Source organism: Gymnoscopelus braueri (genome assembly GCF_963280865.1).
Source record: "Gymnoscopelus braueri genome assembly, chromosome: 7".
Taxonomy (NCBI): Eukaryota; Metazoa; Chordata; class Actinopteri; order Myctophiformes; family Myctophidae; genus Gymnoscopelus; species Gymnoscopelus braueri.
In genome coordinates this window covers 31,232,276-31,258,785 of record NC_137608.1, presented here as the reverse complement: position 1 = coordinate 31,258,785, position 26,510 = coordinate 31,232,276, and the positions used below count along the sequence as shown (strand labels likewise).

Genomic DNA, 26,510 nt, shown 5'->3' with positions numbered 1-26,510 from the left:
CAGAATGTCCCATTTCACAAGTTTTCAAATGTATAAAAATCTTTTGAAAATAGCAGATCTACAAGCTCACAATGTGTTGCATAGTGAGGCATTGTGAGCATAGATCTGCTATTTTCAAATAGCCGAAAAGGAATGGGCTGTATGTTTTATGTGAATATGTTTTGTAATAATAATTAAAATCTACAAAGTAACTAGTAACTAAAGTTGTCAAATAATTGTAGTGGAGTAAAAACAATATTTGCCTCTGAGATGTAGTGGAGTAGAAGTAAAAGTTCTGAACATTGGAAATACTCCAGTAAATTAAAAGTACCTCCAAATTGTACTTAGAGTACTACAGTACATGAGTAAATGTACTCAGTTACTTTACACACCGCTCTCATCCATCATCACCCGTTAGCCCACTATAGCAGCGGCCACGGCCAGTGCATCCTCGACTTCCAACCATGGCGCTGGTGACTCTGCAGCGTTCCCCGACCCCCAGCGCCGCGTCCACCGCCAGCACCACCACCACTACCGCGGGGGAGGTAAGATGGACGTGGGTTTAAAGTGGCTCGAGGACGGAAAAGCGTTTGTGGAAACCCGGAGGATGACTGGGAATGGTGCTGTAGTCAGGCCCGACGAATGAAGCTAAACTAGCATAATTCAGCCAGTTGTAACCGGGAAGACTCGCCCCAAAACACGCTCGCCCCCTTTTTTTTTTATCCCCCACGGACCGCTCGAAAAAGTGGTTATTGTATTCATGTATTTGTTTTTATTGAGGATAAGGTTAGAAATAAGTTTATGGTTAGGCATAGTTTTACTGAGGCCAAGTATAGGAATAAGGTTAGGTTTTGGCACCGTTTTACTGAGGTTACGTTTAGGAATAAGGTTGAGTTTAGGCACAGTTTACTGAGGTTGCGTTTAGGAATACCAGGTGGGATTTGTGTTTTGGGGCGAGCGTTATGGTATTCCAGCCAGCGCATTATGCTAGCTATAGCCACATAACGTTTAATCTGTGGTAAAACATGTATTGTAGATAGATTGCTCAGCCCTCCACAATCCACAGTCTCCATTCTCCACACACACCAACATAGCTGCCATTCGTAGGAACCCGCAGGAGGTATGAATTTAACGTTGTTCCACGTTGCGTCTCTTTACTCTGGCTAGGGACCAATTGGAGGTAGAAGCGAGGAGCATATGGAGCTTAGTTAGGATAGCAAAAATGCATAAAAGTGTAGCTGCTTACTGTAGCTAGCTTCTAAGGATATATACCTGACTTACTGACATTCCACATCATGTATCAATCGTTTTTTCCTTTAACATGTTATGGCCAGGTTCGCCAAACGCCACTGGAGTCCATTCATTTGGGCATCATCCATAGGTTAAATGATAATATGCAGAATGATTTATATTATGTACTTGCATGATCAAACTATGTTTTAGGTAAAAGGGTGGCAGTGACCGTATGTAAAAGATTAGGTATCAAATTTCTTGTGGTCTTCTGCTTTGATCACTATAACAAGGAAAGGGGTGTCTGTTATTTATACAGACTGGAAAGCAGTCATGTGGAAAGAGTCAGCTCATATTCCAAATTATAAACCAATTGGCAAGAGGATGTGAGGTGAATGGTCACTCACAATAAGAATTATTTGTTATGTTCATCATTGAACCGTTGCCATAAAGCAATATTTTCACATTGATATTTTCAACTGCAGTAATGTTCCAGTAAGACAGAGCTGTCTCTTATCACACTGTTTCGTTCTACCAGTTGGGGGAGCTAAGTCCTAGCTAAAAACAAGATAACGCTTCAATCCAACCTATATGACTGCACTGGTAAATAACATTTTAGAGCAGTAGATGGATTTATTTTGAACCACAGGTGTTTTAATTAGCATGTATTTAGAGTTGTCTAGAGATCTAAGTGTAGTGGAGTTAGTAGGTTTTGTTTCATTGAACTAGATCAATAAAATAACACAGCTTTGTAGTCTCAGAGTAGCAATTTAAGACATGGGTATAATGAGATTTTCTTGGTAGTTCTTGCATTAGTTTGACAAGCTTTCAGTGCCTAGTGCTCTAATTCACTGTCACAAGTGTAGCTATTGTGGTCCAGCACCTCCTGAGGTGGAAATGACCAGCCTCACAGGAGGCTGCTGCAGCTATGATGTCATCTTCTTATGAGGGGTGGAGGGGTGCAGCTACTGTAGGAAGGAACTGGTGGAAAAAACAATATAGGTAATGATCGGTTAAGGAGACTGTGATGTGAGACATTGATCTTTGTGAGATTATTAGTCATTGCATTGTGAAGGTAATATAATACAGAGTACAGACTGCCTCTGTATTTCATACTGCATTGCTCTTCTCTGCAAACAGTTACCTATTTTTATTTTTAGTCCACCCTAAAGGTGGCATTCTCATATTTCTATTCTATTCTATTCTTACTGCTTCTGTCAGGGTTTCTGTGCTACTAAATCATGGCTGGAATTTAAATTCTAGTCTGTTGAACGAAGCAAAGTGAGAGAAAAAAGAGACTGGCTTGTGAGGCTACACTTGTAGTAACTGCAAGTGAACAGCAACAGCACTACTCTTAAGAATCTCTTAAAATGCTACAATGATGGGAATTTCTTTGTGCCCTTGTGACCTCTCTGTTATCTGTGTCACCAATCATGGTCTCATCAATTTACCTTTTATTTAGGTCTAGGCATTTATTTTCCCTAACTTATGCTTTCCAGTGTGAACATATAAGATCAGCATTATTCCACTATGTTGATTGCACTAAACGTTTTAATAAAGCTTTATCTGGAGTTAGGGTTGCCTTTTGATGAACCACCCAATATAGGAAATATTATCTGTATATTAGCATCTTAAAATAGGTGAAGCTTTGGTTTACTTCTTTAGCATTCACATCCCATAACATTGCCTGATGCCCTTTAGGCTAATGTTAACACTACACTCCACTGTCCCAATACAATGAATCCATCTGTAGTGATCATAATGGCTATTCTCACTATGTAGTGCAACTCGCCTCTCTTAGAATACAGGGGAACAGTTATCAGGTATCATATTGCTCTCATGATGAAATGTATTAAACTATTGTTGTTCTTTTTTATAATATAGGTCATGTAGCTATTATACAGATGCCTGACACTCCAGATATTAACTGTGTTTTGTACTTTTCATAAGCGTTATTTTATATCTCTCATAAAAACTAATTTAGCAGTTCATACAATACCACCATTCTAATTTGTATGGAACATTATTAAGACCACTTGACCTTGTGTAACACCCGGGATTCAAACCTGTGTCTCCCGTGTGGGAAGCCAAACATCTTAACCACTAAATAGGGAATCCCCCATTGGCCAGGGGAGATATATTAGGCTCTTCTACACTCACCCCCCTTTGTTAATATAGCATCAAAACAATGTTTTAAATACAGTTTTATCAGCACATGCATTCCATACATTCCATAGGGCTGGACCACACACGTATAGACAAATTACATCATCAACTTGCAACAGGCATTGTCCCCCTCGAGTAAAAGATGAACTATTTATAAAATATTTAAAGTGTTTTTAATTGTAGTTCTAGAGGGCAATTATAATGATATTTGGCTTATTAGCCAGTGATCCTTTTACTGACTTTATTATCATTTATGATTAGGTAATAGGAGAGCCTACATGCTTTGTCTTGCCAATCAGCTTAACGGAATACTTCAACCCCAAAATGACTAGCCTATCATTGACTCACCCTGTGATGGCTTAAATGCAAGGAGAAGTTTCATTTGTATCACATTACTTTATGGTGAATGAAAAATCCAAAAATGAAGAGAATATAGTTTGGAGAAAATAGGGGTCAGTGTTTAAAAACGGCAATACTTCATCAAAAATCTTATAAATGCTCAGAGGGTTAACCCAAGTGTCCTTTATGTAGTCGTATGTTTAATACTTCCAAAACATCGCTGTTAAGGTGAAGATATTACTTTCTAAATCACTTCCGGTGGAAACCGTCTCATACACTTACTGGGAGGAATGCGCCTGGGCATGCCTGTGGGGATCAACAGGAGCTCAGTTCACACGCATGCGTGCTCCCAGGCGTGTGCATCATTTGTTCTTTCTTTTCAACAATAAAGTTTCAGTGAAATAGTGATATTTTGTAAATACTGAGGACACAGACTGGTTACAAGATACTTGGTTGGGATTACACTGTGAGCATTGTTTTGGAGTTTATAAACAAATGTTTGATAAAGTTTTTATGTTTTTACTCGAGGACCCCACAAGTCAGGAATGATGCAAGTCGGGAACAAATTACAAATTAGTAAGTTGGGAATGCTTACCCAGCCTGGTAATGCAATACCCGTTGTACCCGTCTGTTCGTCCGTTTCCCTTTTATGCCCATAGAAGGGAGTTCTTTGTCGGGCATGCCCAAATAAGGAGTCCAGGCCTGTCTACTGACGTGATATTGATGAAATCAGGGTACTCTATTTATGGGGATTTGCAGAGTTATCAATATTTTTTGGAGATCCGTTGATGCGACTGACTTTCTACTCTGCGGATTATAGGATAGGATTGACCCCTATTTTTTCAAATTCTCAAGAATCAATAAGGATTGTTTTTGTCTCTAACTTATACAAGTACAAGCAGTAGGTTGGCGAGACTTGTTCTGCAGAATTGTGGTAACATAATAATATAATAGAAAATAAGTATAAATAAATACTACGATTTGGGGGTGAAGTATTCCTTTATCCACTGTATTTTCTAACAATGTCATTGTAAATGTATTATTGTAATATTTAATATGTGATATGTTTCCTTCTTGTCTGTATTTCAGGATTTGGGGAGTGATGATGAACGGCGAATAAATCTGAGGTAAGTTTAACTAAGCCTTTTCCCTCAAGTTTCATTTGACAAAATGACGTCGGATAACAGGCAAGTAATATTTGCTGTTGACTGAATCCAGTGTAATGCATCATTATGTGTCTGTGTGGGAGAGTAATGAATTCCCTTGAGCTAATTAGATAACATGTTATTGTCACCAGTCAAACAAGCATGTTTAAAAAAATGTTTTAATTTAAACGGTGTAAGATCAGTTTATGCCTAATTTATTCTTTAGAACTACTTTACAATACTTGACTGACCAAGAACAACTGATTTACAACTTTTAGAAGCCTAGATTTATGCTGCATGCCTATTCTCATTTAAATATATTGTATATGCACACAATATTGCCATCATATCACCCCACATTAATGTTTGAAAAAATAAGAGTAGACAATAACCATTGTGGGATGAATCACAAAAACACTGTTATGTTTTTGTAAATCATGACCGAAATAAATAAACTAACTAACTAACTAATCAAGTTAAATAGTTTGCATATAACCAGTATTCCGTTATTTGGACGGTCGGATCGCGGTTCTGGACAACCACCTTTCCGAACAACTCGACAGCGGGCACTGCACTCCCTCGAGTCCTCGCTGATGCGTGTGCCGAGTTTGAAGTCGGTTGGTCCCAAATATGCGCATAACCATATATGGGTTAAGCCTATATGTAGGCATATCGGTCAGAACGGCGGTTCTGGTCAACCGCCTATTTGACGACTCGACCCCGGGCAGATAAATGTCCCTCGGGTCATCGACGACGTGTGCGCCGAGTTTGAAGTTGGTTGGTTGGACCGTTCTCGAGATACGTGAACAACAGACGGACATACAGACATTTACTTTGTAAGATTAGAATTTTCGTCATAGATTATCGGATTTGTATTTGTGGACTATGGGATTTGAAGTTGCAGTGCCATAGCCTAGACAGACGGTGGGAGGAAATGCATGTATGGGATAGTACAGTGATTCTCAACCTTTTATATTTCAAGGACCCCCCAGTTTGATTTGTATTCGGCCACGGACTCTCATTTGATACCATTTATTATTTTTTTATCTCAGGGATCCCAAATCTGCTCTGTAAAATTCTCAGTGTTAATTTAACTCTTGAGTGTACAGACAGAAGGTCCATTTAGGCCCCTGGTGGTTCACAGACCCCACGTTGAGAACCAGTATATGCATTATTAGTATAGACCAATATATGCATTATTATCCCCGTCAGGAAGCCGGAACGGCCTCCTGAAAATTATGTTTTCACCCCTGTGAGGCTGTCCGTCTGTCTGTCTGTCTGTGAACAGCTCATCGCTGACACCGTTGGACTAATCGGTGTGAAACTTTGCACGCACACTCCCAGAAGGCCTAGGAAGAACCTCTACCCAAAAATGTTCAAATGTTTTGGCCTATAACTCTTGAACTGTAGGTCGTACAATCAAAATCGTTTTTCCTTGGATCAGGATGCAACTCACCACATAGGCCACGCCCATTTCCACCTGACAAGATTTTCGGCCATTTTGTGTTTTCTTCCAATTACACTTTTTGCTACTACTCCTACAAAACGCACACATATTATTTCTGGAGTCATGTGAGCAAGATGTATCTTTATTTATATTTTCAAGATGTATATTTAGCAGATTCCATTCCAATTGGCTATGACTGGCTTCCAAATTTTTCAGGCCCTGGGTAGGCATCCCGGCCTGGCGGGGATCTGCGCTCTGAGGAGCACACTTTTGAATTGTGGCTAAACAGTGAAAGTCAGTCCACGCTGTATGTCTCTTACATGTCATTAACACATGGAATATTATTTGTGTTTGTGTGAATGAATCAGTGGCGATCTTCTGTTTTTTGTCAAGATCTGTCAAGAACTTGACCAACAGCATTTCCTCATTGGAATAATTACATTTCTCATTGTTATAACTCTGATGCTACAAAATTTAAGAGCATTTTTCTGAAGAAATAGATTTTTTCTTCTCTGAATATTATAAGCGTGTTTATTTCAGATCAATCCAACAAATGTTCAACTATTTGGGACAACAACGCAGCAGACCTTTACTGCTTCATTAGCGTCAGATATTTGCTTGTCAAGCTGTCTTGTTGTTATGGTGCAGGCTGTATGACAGAGAAAGTCTCTCTTTAGACCCTTTTGTCCCTATGTCTTTTGTGTGGATCTGACATTATAGTCTTTCTGTCGCTGCTGAAAACAGGATGCCTGAAAACAGGTCACAGCTTCCTGCCCTACTGTGGATAACAACAAATACAGGAGGAACTGGCCAGCCTGTGGTATCAAAGATGGCAATGTAATACTGGTAACTATCAGCAATCACAGGAAGTGGTGAGGTGGCATAGGTAGATATTGATTATGATGTTCAAGTTGCTGTGGTTAGGATTATCAGCTAAAGGCTGTCCCCTTCTGTATCTGGGCATTCAGACACATCTTAGGGAATAAAGGGTATTGTGGGCTACATCTTGAACAATTCCTCTCATGGACCATAATGAAAATTAAATTACACTAACTAGAATGTTGTGTAGCACTTGGAACACATAAAAGCAGCCTGGAAATTGTGCTCACAAGCTGCAATCTATTACAACATTCTACTTTGTTTTCACTCACATATATTAAGAGAGCCTAGTTTCAATTATTTTCCGTAATTGGTCTGAAAGTCATTGGGATCAGCTGCTGTGCATTATCATCTGAACTTTACTGATTAAAGGCTTCACACAGTTTCAGGAGTAGAGGGTGCTGTGAGAAAGCCGATGACCCAGGCTAAAAGCATTGTCGTGACCTTGAAATAAAATGCAGGCAAAGCTATTAAGATTTCAGTTTATCTAACCAATGTGCTTTGCATGGATGGAGTAAAGATCTATGCGTTATGAGTTGGGGCCTGTCTTGCCTCTATATTGCTCCAGTTTCTGGAGGTTACTGACACTATTATGCAATGACACAGCTAGTACAAGCACAGCTTATATCATTTTTCATTAGTTATTAATTTGTAGTTTTTATTTTGAGAGGGGCAGAATTTGCCTGTTGTATATACTATATATTAGGTTGACAGCTATATGAATGCTGAGGGGTGCGTTTGCACTTGCTGTATCCCTCTTGAATTTTGTGTGTGCGTGCGTGTGTTCTTGCTGTGTGCATGTGTGTGGGCATGCCCATGTGAACGCTTTAGAGAGCTTTAAAATGTGAGAAGAGGGGGTCCAAAGAAGCACCCCTCAACCATGTTTTGTCATGTGGGGGTATCATAATGAATAACTTTTGAACTTTATGTAACCCATACTTGTTTACTCAAAAGGCACACTTCAGAACTGCTAATGATCATCATGAAAATGGACTGGTGTGTCTGCATGTGCGTGCAAGGTTGTTTGTGTGTGTGGTGGTTTGTATCAGTGGTGTGCTACTGTGCTTGTGTGTAGAGTGTAGACCGGTCGAAAAAGAATTGCACAAGCCACAAAGGAACTGGAGTAGAACTGGGCCTGTAGGTTATCATTTCTTTAGAACGTGCTGATGTCATTTGTATCCTGTGCTGCCCCCCGCCCCTAACACCTGAGGAGAGTTCTTACTCCATGTACAGTGTGCTCAGCTTAACCCTCCCCCTGCACTTTTCAATGGAGTCAGTGAGAAAGCGGCAACATTATGCAACAGCCAGCCACAAGAAACTGCTTCTCTTCCATTGTACTGCTAGTATGTGCAGATCACAGAGAAAGCGTAATAATAAACTAGCCTGGTGACTGCCTCTGTGTAGCCTCTTTGTAGTGAAGTTTGTGTAATCCGCTGCACCTCTCTCATACACCTGGTGACTCAGAGCAGTGGCTAAGATGACTCCTGCTACTCCTCTGCCCTAGTAATAACCGCTGGCTTACAAAACTGATTTTCATCTCAAAGCGTGGTGACGTATGACAGTTAAATTAGCTGTAACCCAGCCTCCATTCCTCTCTACTGCTCCTGAATCTGGTCTTACTGTATAGAGGCGCTACCTGTAGCAAGCCGAATCCTATTGCCGTACATACAGCTCACACAATGATATTATAATTGTAAGCTATTGACCATTTCGTCCTGTTGACAAGTTAGGATGGTCTTGTGTTATCTACCTTGTCACGTAGCCATTGCTCTCACCAGTGTCCACTGTCTGCAAATTCTCCCAATGCAAGAGAGACAAGAAAGTGGGGTGATAGGGGTCTATGACAGACTGTTGTCCACTGTCTTAAGGCATACCTTACACTGTAACAGGGACCCATTTGTGAGCTAACCTTTAAACAAGTCTTTAGGTTAGCCTTCACATGATTATGTTACATTCTTTCCCTGAGTTCAGTGAATCTCCCCCTCGGTATTTACCACTATAAAGAACAATGATTGTTGTAAGGCTACTCCATCAGACTTCAGCCAGGGGTGTTAAGAAATATGTTCTCCCTATATTATCATTGCACCTTCTGTCAATGTCACACATTGTGGTCAGTGTGAGGCACACTGGAGTGACAGGCACCACCGGCCACTTGTATGATAGCGCCAGCAAGGGAATCCCTCCCCTATAAGCCTGAATGTAATGAGATTTGGAGAGAACCCATTGCCAGTTCATCCAGTCCGCTCCACTCATGCTTGGCTCATGTGGGAAGCTCCCTGGTAGTGCTGCCTGGGAGTCAGTTGATTCTTGGGTTGGTATGCAGCTCTAAAGTCCACACTAAAAAGATCAAGATATCCCATTTGAAGGGTTTGTGCCAAAACTCCTCTTGTTTCCTATTTGTCTTTTGCAGTTTAGAAAGTGGGTGTTGCTTGTGGTGCCAGGCTAAAGGAGAGAAAAGGGGCATTCTTTAATGTTCTGTAGAGCTGGTGTCTGTTGGATAAAGCATTGCAAGGTCCTGGGTCTGGACATGTTTCACACAGCTAAATTGGGAACCTCTCACTACTTAAATCTGAAAAGTAGGACATTGTTTGGTGTCTGCATCAGATCTGATGGAGTATGGTAAACAATCACAGAGTTCATGCTCATGGAATAGGAGTGGAATAGGAAACGTGCGCGTGTGTGCGCACGCGCGAAAGAGAGAGGGAGAAAGTAGTAAGGGAAGGAGACGGCAAGCACAGCCCTCTCAGCCTCAGGCAACGGGTGGAGACTGCAGCAACTCCCTCCAGGCAGGAGCCTGACAAAGCTTTTTCTTATAAGTCTACTCGCAGATGAAGAAGCAGAGGCGGACAGAGGGATTGACATATGAATAGGCAGCGCTTATGCACTGATCAACGCCGATGAGTGCAGACTCCTCAGCTTGAACTGTCTGTCACTCAGAAGTGCGGGATGAGACCTGGCACATTGTATCTACATATTACACTCCATTACTAATTCTCGGAGCTGCTGGAGAGGAGGTAGCTCAATAGTGGAGAGAGCTGCGGGTTCGCCCGGGTCAACAACAGGATGCATCTGGTTGTAGAGTCACCTCAGGAGGCTGTGATGAAGATGCTGCCCTATTTTGTGGAGAATGCTGTGTTGAACCAGCGCGAGATACGCCGCATGTGAGTTCAGCGCACAGAAGTCACTCCAGTGGCTTGGGAAACCGTTAAATAGGTCCTTTACAGATGAAACGTGAGAACAGTCGATCTGAATCTTAAGTAACCTTATGCCTAGTACCATTATTAAGCTTATTTCTTTATGATTCTGAAAGCCAAGCCACTGTTAAACCTTTCTTTTTTTGCAGTTTTTACAGTTAAACTTGTTCAAAGTGTCCTTCGAATGACTTACTTTAGTGCAAGAGTAGTAAATATCTGCTTATGATTTGACGTTTCTTGGCATTTACACCGTAAGCTTCAGAAGTACTTAGAGCTGTAGTGTTGTATCAGACCAGTGAACTGGATCAGTAACTTACGTCCTTGAGTTCTTTTGAGATATTGAACTACAGTCAGAAGGATAAGCTATCATCCCCAAAAAACTATTGTGATTGAAAGGGATACGATGCTTGGGACACGGTGTTGCCTTCCTACCCCATTCTTCTGTATAACCTGATGTCTTTTTTTTGCCATCAATGGCAAAGAGCCTGTGCTGAATGTCTTTGGACTGTAGGTACTGTAGGTTATAATCATGTGGAATCATTGCGGCTCTCTGGCAAGCCTTTCTGTCAGTCTTTGTTTGCCTTGATACCAGATGTATTTTTAGCTGTAGCGTTTGTGGAGAGGCTGATAGCAGGGTGCTGGAGGGTGAGAGACACCAGAGCTGAGGCTATTTAATTAGGCTGTCTGAGTATGGCCTTCAGAGTGGTGGCCACAGATTTTGATTTACACCCCAGGAGAAATGCAAGTTTCACATATCCTCAGCTGTCAAAAGAATGAATTGTTTGCACTGATAGCTTATCATGTATCATTTAAGTCCACTGAATCCATTGCTGGTCTGCCAGATGAAGTAGGTTGCATTGTGACCAGTTGGTGTTTGCACGCAACACTGTGTTTAGCTGAGTTTATATTCTCTAGCCTATGTTTTTCTCTTGCTACTGCAGCTCTTGCCTCATAATATCCATCATCCCCTGACAGAGTAGGCACCTCACAGCTTCATAATTCTCTTGCGGAGAGAGAATAGACAGAAAAGTAGCCAAATGTGAGACAAACACTACCTGAGTGGCTACATATGGTGTTATGGTCACTAGAGAACTTTGTATCTTTCCAGTGGGATTGGGGGGGAGTTTAGTGTGAGAAGCACAAGACGGGGACTGTTGTTCTCTATTTGGTCCAGTCCCGGTCTGCTATACTAGACAATGGAAGTGTGGCCAGAGAGAGGTCGTTTTGAGAACACATCTCATTCGGTCTCATTCGGTCTAAAAATGTAACTATTGATATAAAAAGTCACCCAGATACATCTGTTAAGACCTGGGATTTGCTGGCACGCAGTACTGTTTGTGTTTCTGGTTGGGATTTTGTTATGTTTCAATCTGTCGTCACACCTGTGCTTTTATTTTTATGATGTCTTGCTTTGCCAGATTGAACACACAATACTACGAGTGTGTTCCACCCTGCTGCCAGCCAGGTAGATTTACGAGCGTGCCGATGTAGTGACTTTGTAAGAACAGTCAAACGGAATAATTGATGTAAGCTCAAGGGCAGGACCTCAGTCCCACTTTCACTGTAGTCTCTTCTGCTGTTGTCATCTGCAGATTTCCCAGAAGCATAAGAAACCTGAGAGGATTTTATTTACGAAGGCAGGTGTGAAGGCACACAGTTTTAACATCTCAGAGTTCAATTAACACTTCAGATTTTACTATGCAAAAGACAGATGTATCAGCCATTAGAAACATTTGGTATCACAAACAACTGCAGTTGGGTCAATTATTTAGGTCTGTTTCCCATTAGGGCCCATCCAGCAGCAGACTCGACAAATCAAATCAGAATGCAGCTCATGCAGCACAAAAAAGGCCAGATAAGCATTCGGGCTGAAGCCTGATTTATCACTGCTGCAGAACCATAGGCCTCCCTCTCTATGGTGGCTGACAACTGGGCTTTCCCCAGTTGGCTGTCGTGGTAATGTACCGGCAGCAGACATCCATGATTTATCCTCATCTCATTGCTTTAATATTTGGTACTGCACCTCCGTATTGAAACAGAATGCCATTTGTCTCACTTCTCAGCTACCACTCGGTGCACGCTGAAAAGTAGATGGAGTGATGCTTCTAATAAACAGGTGGAACGCAGTCCCATTTAGAGCCGATGTGCAGTGCTGAGGCCCTGCAGCACAGTGTCTGATGGAGAGTACTGTTACTATAGTATAACGCCCGCCCCCTGTCTCCTGTTTGTTTCACAGCCTAAGCGAGAGCTTCTTCATGGTGAAGGGGGCTGCACTCTTTCTGCAGGGAAGCTGTGCTCAGGGCCAGAAAGTACATCCCCACCACAAACATGCAGGTAAGAACCACAAGGCATGACACTATCAAGTCCCAGCTGAAGTTGACACTGGTAGGCAAACCGCTATGAATACACTTGCTACTGAAGCAGTATTTTTTTTTTTTTTTTTTTTTTTTTTTTATCCCACGATTTTGTAACCCTATTTTTTACACCCAGTGCCAATTGTCTATGTAATCCTGGGCACTACCTTCCCTCTGCCAACCTAGGGAGGCCAGGGCCGAGCTCATGCCTCCTTCAATGCATGAGAGCCAACTGACCTTCTTGTCACCTGACAGGGGAGAGTTTCCCTGGTAGGACGTAGCGCGTGGAAGGAACACGTTATTCCAACCAGTTCCCTTCCCCTCCATCAGGCGCCCCGGCTGGCCAGGGGGAGGCAGTATAGTGACCAGGATTACTGCATGTTTTTGTGAGGGTACCTACCCTAGGAGACACGGGGAGAACATGCAAACTCCACACAGAAAGGCCCTTTCGCCAACCCCACCTAGGGTATGGGCACTGATGACGCGGAGGAGAGAACACACCCCCAGCGCCCACAGCGTCCCCTGCGGGAATCGAACCCAGGACCTTCTAGCTGTGAGGCGACAGCGCTACCGACTGCGCCACCGTGCCCCCTAAAAGCAGTATTTTTTAGCTCATAAACCATTGCCACACAGTAGACAAGTTGCTCTTACTTCATGGTTGAGTCACAACGGCATCTAGTTTGTCTCTTGGACAGACTATGAAGTAAGAGCAATATGCTGAGTGAAAATGGTCAATTAACTTCCTAATTTCAGATGTTTCACTGTATGTAGTGTGTTTGTTTGATAGTTCTTATGTTCAGATGTTTGCTCCTGAGTGGAGTTGGAGGAAAGGTGCCTGGTTGTTAAGCACGCTCCAGTCTTGTAGATTAAGCAGATTAGCAAGCAAGTGCTGTGCACGGTACAACTGTGGGCACACTTTATTTTCACAATAAAGAGAGGACATCAGTGTTTCTGTCCATGTCCATCCACCATCTATTGTATGATAGCGTTAATGTGAATCTAGTGAATAGACTGTAGTAGAAGGAAGGGATGTATACACCATGTGGTGAAGTTAGTTGTGGTGTAAAGAGCAACCTTTAGAAATGACAAACAGATAAAGAACACTGATGACTGGAGCCCCAGTAATGGGTAAACTCCTCATACAGTTCATATAACTTACAGCGTGTGAATGAATGTTTGTCCACTTGTGTAAAATTTGTGTTTGTTGTTTTAATTGTTTAAGATAATTTAGTTGGCGGTTGGAGAAGTTTGCGTCACTGTCCTCTTGTTAAAGACATTTAAATTTTAAATGGGTTAAACAAAAGGACATTAAAGGTACTATGCAGGCTGCAGTCTACTTCAAGTGATTACACATATTGTTAAATATATAGAGAAAGTACATGCTGGCTTTGGGAAATCACCTGGCCTAGGTCTGGTAATCAGAGGTCTCACCTGGCCTAGGTCTGGTTATCGGAGGTCATTTTCAAAGCTACTGATAAATGTTTCAAACACACAGGGCTGGTCTGATTTATCTAGTGGCATGTTGGGAAATCTGTATGCCAGCCACCAGCCAAATCCTCCTACTGTAAGTCTTTGACACCTGCTGGCAAGTTTGTCTTTCTTTTTACTAGCCACTTTGGCAGGTAACCAACCAATTTGGAGGCCCTGGCCTACTTTATTCTACAAACCTAGTTGGCAGGGAAAGCATTTGGGGAATTTACCAGCAGTCACTGTGGCCTTTAGTCAAGAAAGTTGTCTTCTCTGTGTTGTAGTTTGTAAATTACTGCGTATTTACGTTTGTAAGGACACAGCTTGCTTTTTACATGTTTTGCTCCATGACAGCCCTTATGACTTTAGACCCCACAAGTTAAATCTCAGATTAGCAACTCTACACAGCAAAACCCTCAGTGTAATTCAACTCGGAGAGTGTCAAAATCCATGAGTCCATGCCATGGAACTAAATTGCCGGTCCCTTTGACCCTTACCGGTCCATTTGGGTCATGCGATTGTAGATCTTGAAGCTATTACATTGATTGCAATTGAGTCACTGACTCTTATGAATCTGTGAATATGTTTGCACATTAAAGTGAACCCTGTATGACACAGTAGTTGTCCGTTCCCACTTCCCAGAGAGGAAATAAATATGCCCTGGTCCTGAGAAAATCAGCCCACTTTACCTCTGTCTCTTCCCTGTTTCCCAGCAGATTTGTTCATTGGTGTGACATTATGGATTACAAGCTCTGTCTTGTCACTGGGTATCGCCCATAGCAAATACTAACTAGTTCATACATACGTCATAAGAATAATTTATTTCAAAGCTGAAATTCAATGCTAATGTTCTTGCAATCAGTAAAAACCACAGACTCAACTGGCCTTAAGGCCAATTGATAGCAGATGTACTGTAACATACATGGACTAGACCCCGCTGGGGTCTAGTCCATGTATGTGTCTCCGTGTTTGTGTCACACAAAGCATGGCTCGGTATGAACATGATTGGTGTTCTGCAAATGCATCCTTTGCATTTCTCAACAAACTATGGAAAATTGTGCTTTTACAAACGGCCAAACTTGGAAATTCATCCACACAGCATTGAAACCAATAAGCCAAATCATGGGTAGATTATGAAAAGGCAAATGACTGTGAACATGCCTATCCCTGGACTGTCCACACAATGTTTGGGCCCTGCACTTAAAGACTCTTGTCAGTGCCTTCAGACGTCCTTAACAGATATGTGTCTGTATAGAGTAGACGTATGTTTCTGGGTAAGGCAGGCAGACTGCCTCTGAGCTCGACTGGCTGGGAAGAACACCTATGGCCTCCAGCTGTTGTTATCCAGAACAGATGCCAACTTGGCTGCCAAATTAGGTATAGCTATTTGAGCTAAACCCCTGTATGCACTCAAGTGCTTTAAAATATTTTGACAAGCATTGTTGTGGTTCATTGGAACACACTCCGATCCACACTTACTTACATGATGGGGTTAAGACTGTTTTTCAGTCTGACCTACTTGGGATCTGGGATTGGAAACGGTTTGAAAACAACTGAAGGGTTGTAGTTGAGGGTCATATGAACCGGTGTTCATGGAATGGTTAATGAAATGCTATCAACGCATAATAGTATCACTGTACTTAAAGTGGGGTCCCATACATTGCATTAAAATCCAACTCCAAGCGTATTCTAACAGGATAAATCAATCTAGCACGTGCAACTCTGCCAACAGTAAGGAGAGCACTTATATCATGTCTGCCTCATTGATAGTGCTCCTGTTGCTGTCAATGAGAACATTGTGAAGTCCCTGATGCTGATAGTTAAATTATGTTTTTTTTTTTCTTTTTGCATTTTGTGAATGTGCACAGACTTCAGAAAATTGTGAAACTGAAATATTTCCAGAATAAATCCCTTAAATGTATTAATGAATACTATGAGAAACCTTAAATGTATTAATGAATACTATGAGAAACCTTAAATGTATGCCTGAATACTACCACTGTCATTGGGTGCAGAAGGGAGCATGTCCAGGTAGATGGCCTGGCATGTTGTGCACTGTGCTGAAAGCGGTAATTAAAACCACCTAGGAGGGCATTCATTCTTACCTGTTGTGACACACTGAAGCATACTTGGCTCCCTCTCTGAGTCTATAGCTGAATACCACTGCAGTTGTAGGAGATGTCATGTTACCGTAATCCACAGCCCATGTTCTCACCCCATTTTTCTGGGCTAATTTACCTCCACAGAAGACACCAAGAACTGCCAACAGAACACAGGAGGAAGTGTTTTGTTGTAGTTTCATGGTTAACCATGTCATTTGACTGCAAGATAACATGTACCCAGTGCCCACTGTCCATGCACAGACCAGTGCAGATCTGGAGTAGTTTGACTTTAACACCAGGGAGCACTCTAATGTCACACATTGTCAGCCAGATTAGAGCAGAGCGTTACATTACACCAACTCCTCAAATGCCTTGCCATTCAGCAGTTAATATTCTCACATAAAATATCCCAGTAATATGGGCTGGATCTCATTTGGTTTGAAGTTCAGATTAATTGGCAATATGACTACACAGTTTTATAATCACATAAAACAATGTTGTGAGATGATATTGAATCGCCACACAGCTGTTGTCATGGATCTGTTTGTTTGTCTCTCAACAGGCGACTTACCTCAGCACCTGCAAGTGATGATAAACATTCTTCGTTCCGAAGACAGAATCAAACTGGTGAGAGATGACACATACACACACACGCGCACACACACACACACAGAATCAAGGTCAGTGAGTAACAATCTGGCACCCTGGCATGGCAAACTTTCTGAATGCATTTTATTGTGTACTTAAGACTCTCATTTGCTCGCTATAATTATTAGCTCATGAAGACATGTTTGAACACACAGAGGAGAGCATTACCCAATGTTTCCATGGATATGTGTTAAACAATGTGTGTTAGTTTAGTGTTCGTAAGGGTTATGTTATCCACCAGGATGCTCACATTTGAGGACTTAATTGCCACACTATGCTATAGTACCTTTGCACAATCAAGAGGGAAATACATGTGCATACAATATGACCAGGATATTCAGCTGTCTGTGAGGGCACTTGAAAGTTGCTTTGTTTGAATGAACTCCATGCATTTAGCTGAGAGAAGTGGATTGTTGTTATTTGATGCTATATTGTCACATGTTTTTGCATCTGACACAACTGATAGGGATGGTATCAATATACCGTTATATACACTTACAATCAGTGCAGTGGTACACTGGCATGTAACATGTGGACTACCTTGCATCCAGGCAGTGCGGTTGGAGAGTGCGTGGTCAGACCGCGTGCGCTACATGGTGGTGGTTTACACCAGTGGGCGACAGGACACGGAGGAAAACATCCTGCTGGGAATGGACTTCACCAACAAGGACAGGTATGAACATACAACCGGTACAGGAATTCACCTGCCCTGCTTGCCAAAAAAGCAAATATCTGTTCAAGGGGACTAATATTGAAAAAACAAATTAATACATGTGATTCTCAATCACTTAGCCGTGGTGCATTTCTTTTGTACTCTCCAGAGTGTTAAATGAGCACTCAGTGCATTGCTGTGTGATTTGAACTGTCTTGTGCGCTGTCCACGTTATTGCAAAGTCCTCAGGTTTATTTGGATACAACCGCTGTCTCTACACTCTACTGAACTAGACAATGAAGCTGTAATTGTATTTTTAAAACATATTTGTGATTGAGCGCACTCGTCATCTTAGACTCACAGTTCAGACATTGCGTGGTATCAAATTTGGACATGATCCAACAGTGTATTTGTTTGAGGTTTTATACCCAGGTGAACTTTGTTCCGTCGCATTGTTATCACTTAGTCAAAGGAAATTCCCTGCTAGGTCCTAGGGAGTTGTTCCATCGTTTATAATTCATCCCCAGTGGAGCAGTTGCAAAATTACGCATGATCACATTGCAAGTTTAGTGCCACATTTGTCCCAGGTTTGCATATGACCTCTCTGATTTCTAGTTTTTGCAGAAATGTGTTCATGTTCAAAAATATTTCCTGGGCTTTCCCAGACCATATGAATATCATAGCCTGTAGATATTTCTAAACTTAAAGGTAGGGTAAGTGATATGTTTTGGTTAAAACAAAAAGTATTTTGTTAAAAGGTTAAAGCACTATGTTCTGATAGTAATCATTGCTATAGAGTGTTTGTTCCGTAACAGGAGTCTCCCCAGCTCTTTAATAAACAGAAAATACATTTTCCGGTAGGTGTCAAAATCTCAGCCAATCAGGAGAAAGTACCCATTTTTAAGCTTCATTTTTTATAGTGTTCCAGTTCCAAATTTGCCTGCTCATTTCTTAGTGTCATCACTTCCAATTTCACTTGTTTAATCTATATCCTGATTGAGTTCTCTATCCTGATTGGATAAAATTGGAAATGAAACTGAAACTGAAACGAAAATGCATTTTCTGTTTTATAAAGAGCTGGAGAGACAAGGAGACTCCTTTTACTGAATAAACACTCTATAGCAATGAGTACTATCAGAATATAGAGCTATTTAACACTTATTTTGAAGAAAATCACTTACCCTACCTTTAAATTCTGGGTAGGTTTCCACTATAGCCTACTTTTGTAAATGTGTCTTTCTCATTGCAATTGAGCAATTTCAGAGAAACACAGATGTTTTGTATTAATTTGCCATTTTTTTGGTCAGCAAAAGCTGTTCCATAGGCATGGTGCTGCCTCTGTGGAGTGATACAAAGATTCATCTGGACGGAGATGGGTAAGTTCCCTCTGTCACCCTAACCTCCTACTGTCAGGACACAGACACGAGACCTAGTGTGAATATACTGAAATATGAAGATACAGATTATATTTTATGTTCTTTTATAATAGTTCAAGCTAACGTTGTCATGTAGTAGACCTATTGTGCTCCAGGGAATGATCGTCTGTTTTATTTTCTCCCCAGGGGGTTTACAGTGAACACAGCAGGTCGGACTCATGTCTTCAAACCGGTGTCAGTACAGGCAATGTGGTGAGTAACAATCAACCTATGGAGCCACTGTGGCAGCGTACAAATTATACTGGGTAATAAATCAGTCACACGTGACAATAAATCTTCTGACTGCACATGACAGGCATTTGCACCACAACACTTCTAAAGACCAGTCAGTTGAGGCAGTGCAGACTCATTCTGCCACCTGCTGGTACAAGTATGCATAGACTTTAAGCTTTGGTAGAGGTTTTGGTTGGGGAGAGTCTCTTTTCCCGGTGTTTGGCCCAGGTAGACAGGGTTTTGAGGTTAGATTTAGGCATAATTTCTGTGAGGTTAAGGTTAGGGTTAGGTATAGTGTTTGTGAGGTTAAGGTTAAGTTTAGGTATAGTTTTTGTGCAGTAAAATGTTAGGGTTTAGGCGCAACCTTGGCGACACACCAATGAAAGAGGGAGTTCCGTTTTGGTTGTGTGAGTTACCTAGCCATGATGTAACTGCAAATATTGCTGCGATATCTCAAATAGTTGCTCCATAGATAAAAATAATAATAATAATACAAAATATTCTCCCGATTGACTTACATTGGATTCTGTCAATAATAAAATGACAAAACCTGACCCAATGTTTTTTTCCGCCCGTTTACAATGATTGGTAAAGTGTTACCATTGTTGTTTCTTACATGTGCAAAAACAAACACGGTGGTAAGGTCTCGAAAGCATACTGTACCACTACCTATTGGATCTTCTTACTAATTCAAATTGTAACATCAATTAAAATTTCCAAAAAACATTTCAGAATCTGCTTTTGTTCACGTGGTGCTAAAAGTTTGCTAAAAGTGTGACGTAAATTTGCAATGTAAATTTTGGATTATCAATTTTCTTCTAAGCAATCTGAGCCACTATCATGAACTATAAACGTATCGACTCTGACCATTATTTTTTACATACAATCTCAATGTAGGTCAGCGTTGCAGGTCCTGCACAAGGCGTGCGAGGTGTCCCGCAGGTACAACTACTTCCCGGGGGGGATGGCCCTCACCTGGATAGGCTACTATGAGAGCTGCATTGCTTCAGAGCAGAGCTCTATCAACGAGTGGAATGCCATGAAGGATTTGGAGACCACTCGGCCTGACTCGCCAACCATATTTGTTGGGTCAGTTAACGTAAATTGGCTCTGGAGAAGAGTATATGATTCACTCATACAGAAGCCCATGTACTGATTTATAGTAGCCATGTTTGTGTGAATGCTGTTTAATTGTAGGTCTCTAACAAGACTTGTTATCTTTGGTAGGCCTTCAGAACGAGAGAGGACAGAGTGCCTTGTCAAAGCCAAACTCAGAAGCCTCATGATGTGCCAGGATCTGGAGAATGTCACCTCCAAACAGGTGAAAAGAGAACCTATTCAGGAGTATAACTCCATTTAACTTTTGTCTGTGGTGTTGTTGTTTCAATCAATTGTTGGATCAATTTAAACACATTGAATGGCTAGTTTGTTGATGGTTAACCCACTTGAAGTATTTTTTCACTTTATGGAATTGTGAAGTTACATGTTCATTATTTTGAGCACCACCCGGAAACCAAAACATAATGCATTTGTCCTATTTCTTTTTCTGGCGGTCTGGCCATTGACTGACACACGGTATACTTGAGATCACTGCTGATCACTTTCCAAATCCACTGTTTGTTAGATTGTCAGGGAAACCATTTATTTCAGTACGGTATGAAAATGATCTTGCAGAGACTTGAAACTTGCTCGATAAGTAATTAAACACTGAACTTTTTTATTCCTTTATTTTATGCCAAAGGTACCTTATTATCATTGAAGTTTTAATGCATTTTAAAGCACAGATTGATTTGAATGGTCTGTTCATGTACGTTATATGGCTGAAGCTGTGAATAGACAAGGACATGTATTAACAGCTGGTCTTGTAAGAGTATTACTTTTTGAGGCTCTAAAATAACAGCGTCTGCGATCTAATGCTTTTCCCAGATCCGTACAGAGCTGGAGAAGCACATGAACTGTAACCTGAATGAGTACAAAGAGTTCATCGACAACGAGATGCTACTGATCCTGGGTCAGATGGACAAGGCCACACTCATTTTTGACCATTTGTACTTGGTAAGATGCCTCATGTCACTTCCTACATCTGCTGAAGCATTTAGTCACACTATGGTTTACTGTGAAAGGTATTGGTCTCTTGTCCTGGTCAGCTCAGTGAATGTCCGGTGTCTGACTAATGTTGCTTGTGAACCTTTTATTTTATGAGAAGAGAACAATTATACAGAGTGGGTGAAAACAGAGTATAAACAGTACTTTCATGTCATTTGTTGGCAGGGATCAGAATGGAATGCCTCCAATCTGGAAGAGCTACAAGAGACGGGGTAATTATTTTGCAATTACAGAGGCGCTAAGATACAGCAACCTTGTTCAAAACATCTTTCACTGTGTTTTGTTCAACTAGGAATGTTGATGGAAAAGTGTCCAAGTAACACTATCTTTCCTCCCCAGGGTGGGCTATATCCTCAATGTCACCAGGGAGATAGACAACTTCTTTCCAGGCACATTCAGTTATCACAACATACGCGTCTATGATGAGGAGGCCACTGACCTGCTGGCTCACTGGAATGACACATACAACTTCATTGTTAAAGCAAAGTGAGTTTGTTAACGCCACAGAGGTCAATAAGTCACTGCATGTTAAGCATGTTTTAGAAACACTTCGTCATCACCGGAGTCAGACATGCCATTCTTTTATGCTGACTGCCAAATCAGTGAAATCTCATTTCCTATGTTCCTTCTTCGCAAACGACTGGATCATAGAAAATATTACCCCTCTATTGACGAAGGACATAGAAACAGACTATGGTTACAACTATGGTTACCTCAATGTAGCTAGTAATCTTGACCGTAGTCTTGACAAGTGTCGTCCAGTATTCATTCACATTTTACACAGACGATTGCGCTAATCTATTCACCTGTTTCCTAGGCTGTGTGTTTTCCACTTCCTGTCGGATTTCATTGGCTATCATTAGTCATCTGACCAGTTTCATTGGATTTCATTGGATCAAATTGACAGGAAGTGGAACACACACAGGAAGTGAAAAGCCTAGGAAACAGGTGGATAAACCACTTGTTAAGGCAGAGTTATTTTTGATTTATCCTGAATAGGAAGAACCACTCCAAGTGTCTGGTCCACTGCAAGATGGGCGTCAGTCGGTCTGCCTCCACAGTTATTGCCTATGCCATGAAAGAGTTCGGCTGGTCACTAGAGAAGGCCTACAACTTTGTTAAGGAGAAGAGGAGCATCACACGACCAAATGCAAGCTTTATGAGACAGCTAGCAGAGTACGAGGGCATCCTGGATGCCAGGTACAGACCCCTCTAAACTGTGTGTGTGTGTGTGTGTGTGTGTGTGTGTGTGTGTGTGTGTGTGTGTGTGTGTGTGTGTGTGTGTGTGTGTGTGTGTGTGTGTGTGTGTGTGTGTGTGTGTGTGTGTGTGTGTGTGTGTGTGTGTGTGTGTGTGTGTGTGTGTGTGTGTGTGTGTGTGTGTGTGTGTGTGTGTGTAAACTCATTCCTTCTATTGGAATTATAATTATAATAAAATTATAATAATTAATGATTATTGGAATAATCAAGTATATACATTAGTTGTCTTTCTCATTTGAATGCCTCTTGCCCTCATCCTCTCCATTTTGCTGTGTCACAGTAAGCAGCGTCACAACAAGCTATGGCGTCCGGACCCAGACTGTGAAATGACGGAGGGGCAACAGGGGATGACGCATTGTTGCGTAGGGGAGGAGACAGGCCACCCCACCCCAGAGCCAGGCATGTCCCCCTGCTGCGAGGAAGCTCTGACCGACAAGGGGGCGGCATGCCTCACCCCGCACAGGACGGTTGCATTGGAGGTAGACCCCGCCTACAACAACTATTACTTCCGCCGGCTCTCTGACACGGCCCTGGACAGCGAGCCATCGACACCCGTGCGTGGCCCTCCCCTCCTGAACATGGACAAGGTCTTCATCGAAATCGAGGATGTGGAGCGGGATGCCCTGCTAGATGACGCCTTCGAGGGGCGGGAAGGCCCGCCGGCTGCCCAGTTTGCTCCATCCGGGGAGGGCACAGCTGCTCAGACCTGCTGCCGTGGTCCAGAGCCCCTGGAGGAGCTGCGCCTGAGGCTGGAGTTCAGCACCGTGGAGGAAGAGGATGAGGAGGAGGTGCAGAAAGAGGAGGCTGAGATGGAGGTACTCATGCAGCCTGATGGAGGAGGCGGGGGTGACGGTGATGACGCGGAAGAATTGGTTGACACAGAGAGTAACGGGATGGACCTGGCAACCCTGAATGAAAACTGCAACAATAACAACCACTTGAGCAGTCCGCACAACCTCAATGTAAGTTTTGGGCAGCAGGGGCAGTATGTGGTGCTGGATTATGCAAGTAGATAAAGATCCACATTGTAGCATTTTTCAAGTCACGGAGAAACCGTAGTGGTATTCCAGTTTGTAGGAATTTCACTTCACTGCTCCATTCTTCTCTGTGTGTTTAGGAAACTGCCTCTTCAAACCCTCAGCTGGTTGATCCCTCTCTGCTTGCTCGCTGGGACTGTCAGTTGAGGCAGCAAGAAGGGCCTTCGCTTCTGGCCACAACACTTTGCCTTAACACTGACCCTGCTTCCATTGAGCCCCCTGGTTCTTCATACCCGCTCTCGTCCACCTCATCCCCAGATGTCCTGCATTCCTCTGGGCAGCTGCTGAAACCCTGTAGCCCTCTGTGCAACTGTGCCAACTGTGCCATCTCCCCTTCCATGGACGTAGCTGATGCTGACCGAAAGGATCAGCTGGGAGACTCGCCACACATAGCAGAACCTGAGGATGGTTGTGATGGTCTGGAAATGGAGTGTGAGAAGGAGACTCTGCCGTCTCCAGGAGCTTCAGAGGCTCTCCCTGAGTTGATGAGTTTGGCTCTGGAGGAAGAGAAGCCTGTGTTGACATGCCACCTTGGCCTGCAGCAGGAGATGCTAATGCAGCTAAAGAGGTCTGGGCTTGTACGCCGCCGGGCAGAGAGACTGGAGAGGCTATCAGGTTCATCCCAGGAGAGCCTTCCCTCTTTTCAGCATTTTCACTCCTGTTGCAGGCCCAAGAATAGCTCTGTTCACACCGATGAGGAAGAGGAGTTCTCAGTCTTACCTGACGACTTCACTAAAGCTTCCACACCGTGCCAGTTACGCCTCGAGCCACTGGTGGTGCCACCTACCAATGAGGCCTTGCTGGGTGTGATGGGGTCTGGGTTGCTGACGCCCACCTCCTCACCTCATGGCTCCACTCTGACACGTAGCTCCAGCAGTGACAGCCTGCGTAGCGTGCGGGGGAAACCCGGCTTAGTGCATCAAAGGGCCCAAGAGATCGAGACACGCATGCGCCTAGCGGGCCTCACTTTACCCTCCAGACTCAAACGCTCCAACTCACTAGCCAAGCTGGGGAGCCTCAACTTCTCTTCTGAGGACATATGTTCAGCCTGCTCCTCAGATGCAGGCACTCTCCTGCTCCTCTCCCTGTCCCCAGAGCCAGACCCTGGCCTTGATTGGGACTGCCACACCATCCCTGCCCAGCCTCGGCCTGGCAGGGACCTGCACAGCCCAGAGAGAGCACCGGCCCAGGAGCCGAGAAGCTGACAGGAAGGATGGAGGTACACTCCTCCACCCCTATCCCACCACCCTCCCTCTGGTGACTTGGAGGGGATCAGGCAGATTCTGGAAAGGGGAGAGTTGTCTCATGAAATGGATGAAAAAAATGTGTGTGCCAATATCATTGGCTTGTTGACTAAAGGAGCCTGCAGAAAACGTATGCCAACCTTTGTTATGAAGAGTTTAGTATAGTGCCCATCAACACCCTCCTTTGCCACTTTGTTTCTGATACTGCTGCTTACAGTGAGGAGGGTCATATTGCTGTATCTGTCAAGTATGTAAGCCATCAATTCACCTCCACCTTGGTTTAATTCATGGACACTAAAGTGCCTTACCCGAGAGAGCAGAGGCACAGAGCTGTGTGTAAGGCAAGGACTATGATGGGGTAAAACCCTTAACTTTACAGTCTTTTACGCTCTTACTATGACCTCGTATTTACCAAATTATGGTCTGGTACTATCATTACCTGTCTGGTACATTGATGAACTTGAGTTGAAATGTGGAGGAAAGCAAAGTATTTGTAAATTGGTTTCCCACACAATACCTTACTAGATGGTAGAGTGGTAGATTGTAAAATAAAGGGTTACCTCATGGTACATGCATAAGAGTTCTTTCTCAAATCAACACTGGTTTAGAATTTCAATTCAGTTCTCTTATTGAATTCACCAATAAGCTATATAAAAGCAAATAGGAATTTTACAGAAATACATTTAAAACCCATAATGTTAAATTATTCATAATGCATGAATGCGATAGTGTATGTGAGTCTTTGGGTGGACACTGGACAGGATAAGAGTGAAGAGAGAAGGTTTTATCTTCCTCGTACAAGAGTGGGGGTGGGGTCATTTGTATGTATGGTTTTCCTTTTTGTTTGCACTGCTTGTAATGAGTGGATGCTAGTACAAAAGCTATTTTCCAATATAACATGAGAACAATGTTATTGACCTCATTATTCCCTACTGTGTTATTGGGAAGGGCAGGGTGAGGGTCACATTGCATGGCTTGAAATCATCTTACAATGCGAGAGCACCTCTGGTGACATAGACTTTAGGTCATCAAATCAAATAATGTGAAACATTTACGTTTTGTTTTTTTCGCCCAGACTTATGCATTCTGAACATTTTATAGTGTAGAAAACAAAAACCAGAATATTCCATACTGAATCTTCTATGTCTTATATTTTTATGTTCACGAGCATTGCCAAGGTTTAAAACTCATTTGTGCTCATTGAAATGTGGAAGACCAAAGTTCTATGGCTGTCTCAACAAATTGGATACACCATTGAAGCTGTATAAAACTTGTGAGTCATAATGTCAATCATATACAGTATTTAAACGCTGTAACACCTTGTTTGCACCTTTTTGAAAGAAACTAAAGCGAGACAGTGGAGTGTCACTGGGCTCATCAAAGCTGTCATGTTTTTGCTCATATCGTCAATGAAATTTACAGCCGTTGTCACGCTGATGTGACAAGGCTCACAATAGGTTACTTTACAGTTTTTGTAACCATTTTCTTTTTATATTTAATTATGCAGTAACTTTTTTTACTGTACATTTGCTGTAGTTTGAATGCATATTGCACTTTTTATGTTCGTTAAAATGTACTGTATGTGTTTATTATGGAAATAAATACTTTCATAATA

At 42.4% G+C, this 26,510-nt stretch overlaps 1 protein-coding gene across 4 annotated transcripts; it reads left to right on the top strand.

The window, feature by feature from the left end:
* The first annotated feature begins 395 nt into the window (after nt 1-395).
* Nucleotides 396-26,510, top strand: ssh1a (slingshot protein phosphatase 1a). 4 transcript variants are annotated; one of them, XM_080434363.1, is made up of 15 exons: nt 396-524; nt 4,804-4,841; nt 12,616-12,713; nt 16,865-16,929; nt 17,502-17,623; nt 18,916-18,978; nt 19,165-19,230; nt 20,149-20,340; nt 20,479-20,572; nt 21,178-21,306; nt 21,523-21,569; nt 21,697-21,843; nt 22,357-22,557; nt 22,895-23,576; nt 23,732-26,510. In XM_080434363.1, the coding sequence occupies exons 1-15, from the start codon at nt 444-446 to the stop codon at nt 24,854-24,856; spliced, it is 3,150 nt and encodes a 1,049-aa protein (XP_080290489.1). In that variant the 5' UTR covers nt 396-443; the 3' UTR covers nt 24,857-26,510. The 4 variants fall into 4 exon arrangements, with proteins under 4 accessions (XP_080290489.1, XP_080290488.1, XP_080290491.1 ...); XM_080434362.1 differs by having other exon boundaries at nt 18,910-18,978; XM_080434365.1 differs by lacking the exons at nt 396-524; nt 4,804-4,841 and adding an exon at nt 7,049-7,152 and having other exon boundaries at nt 18,910-18,978.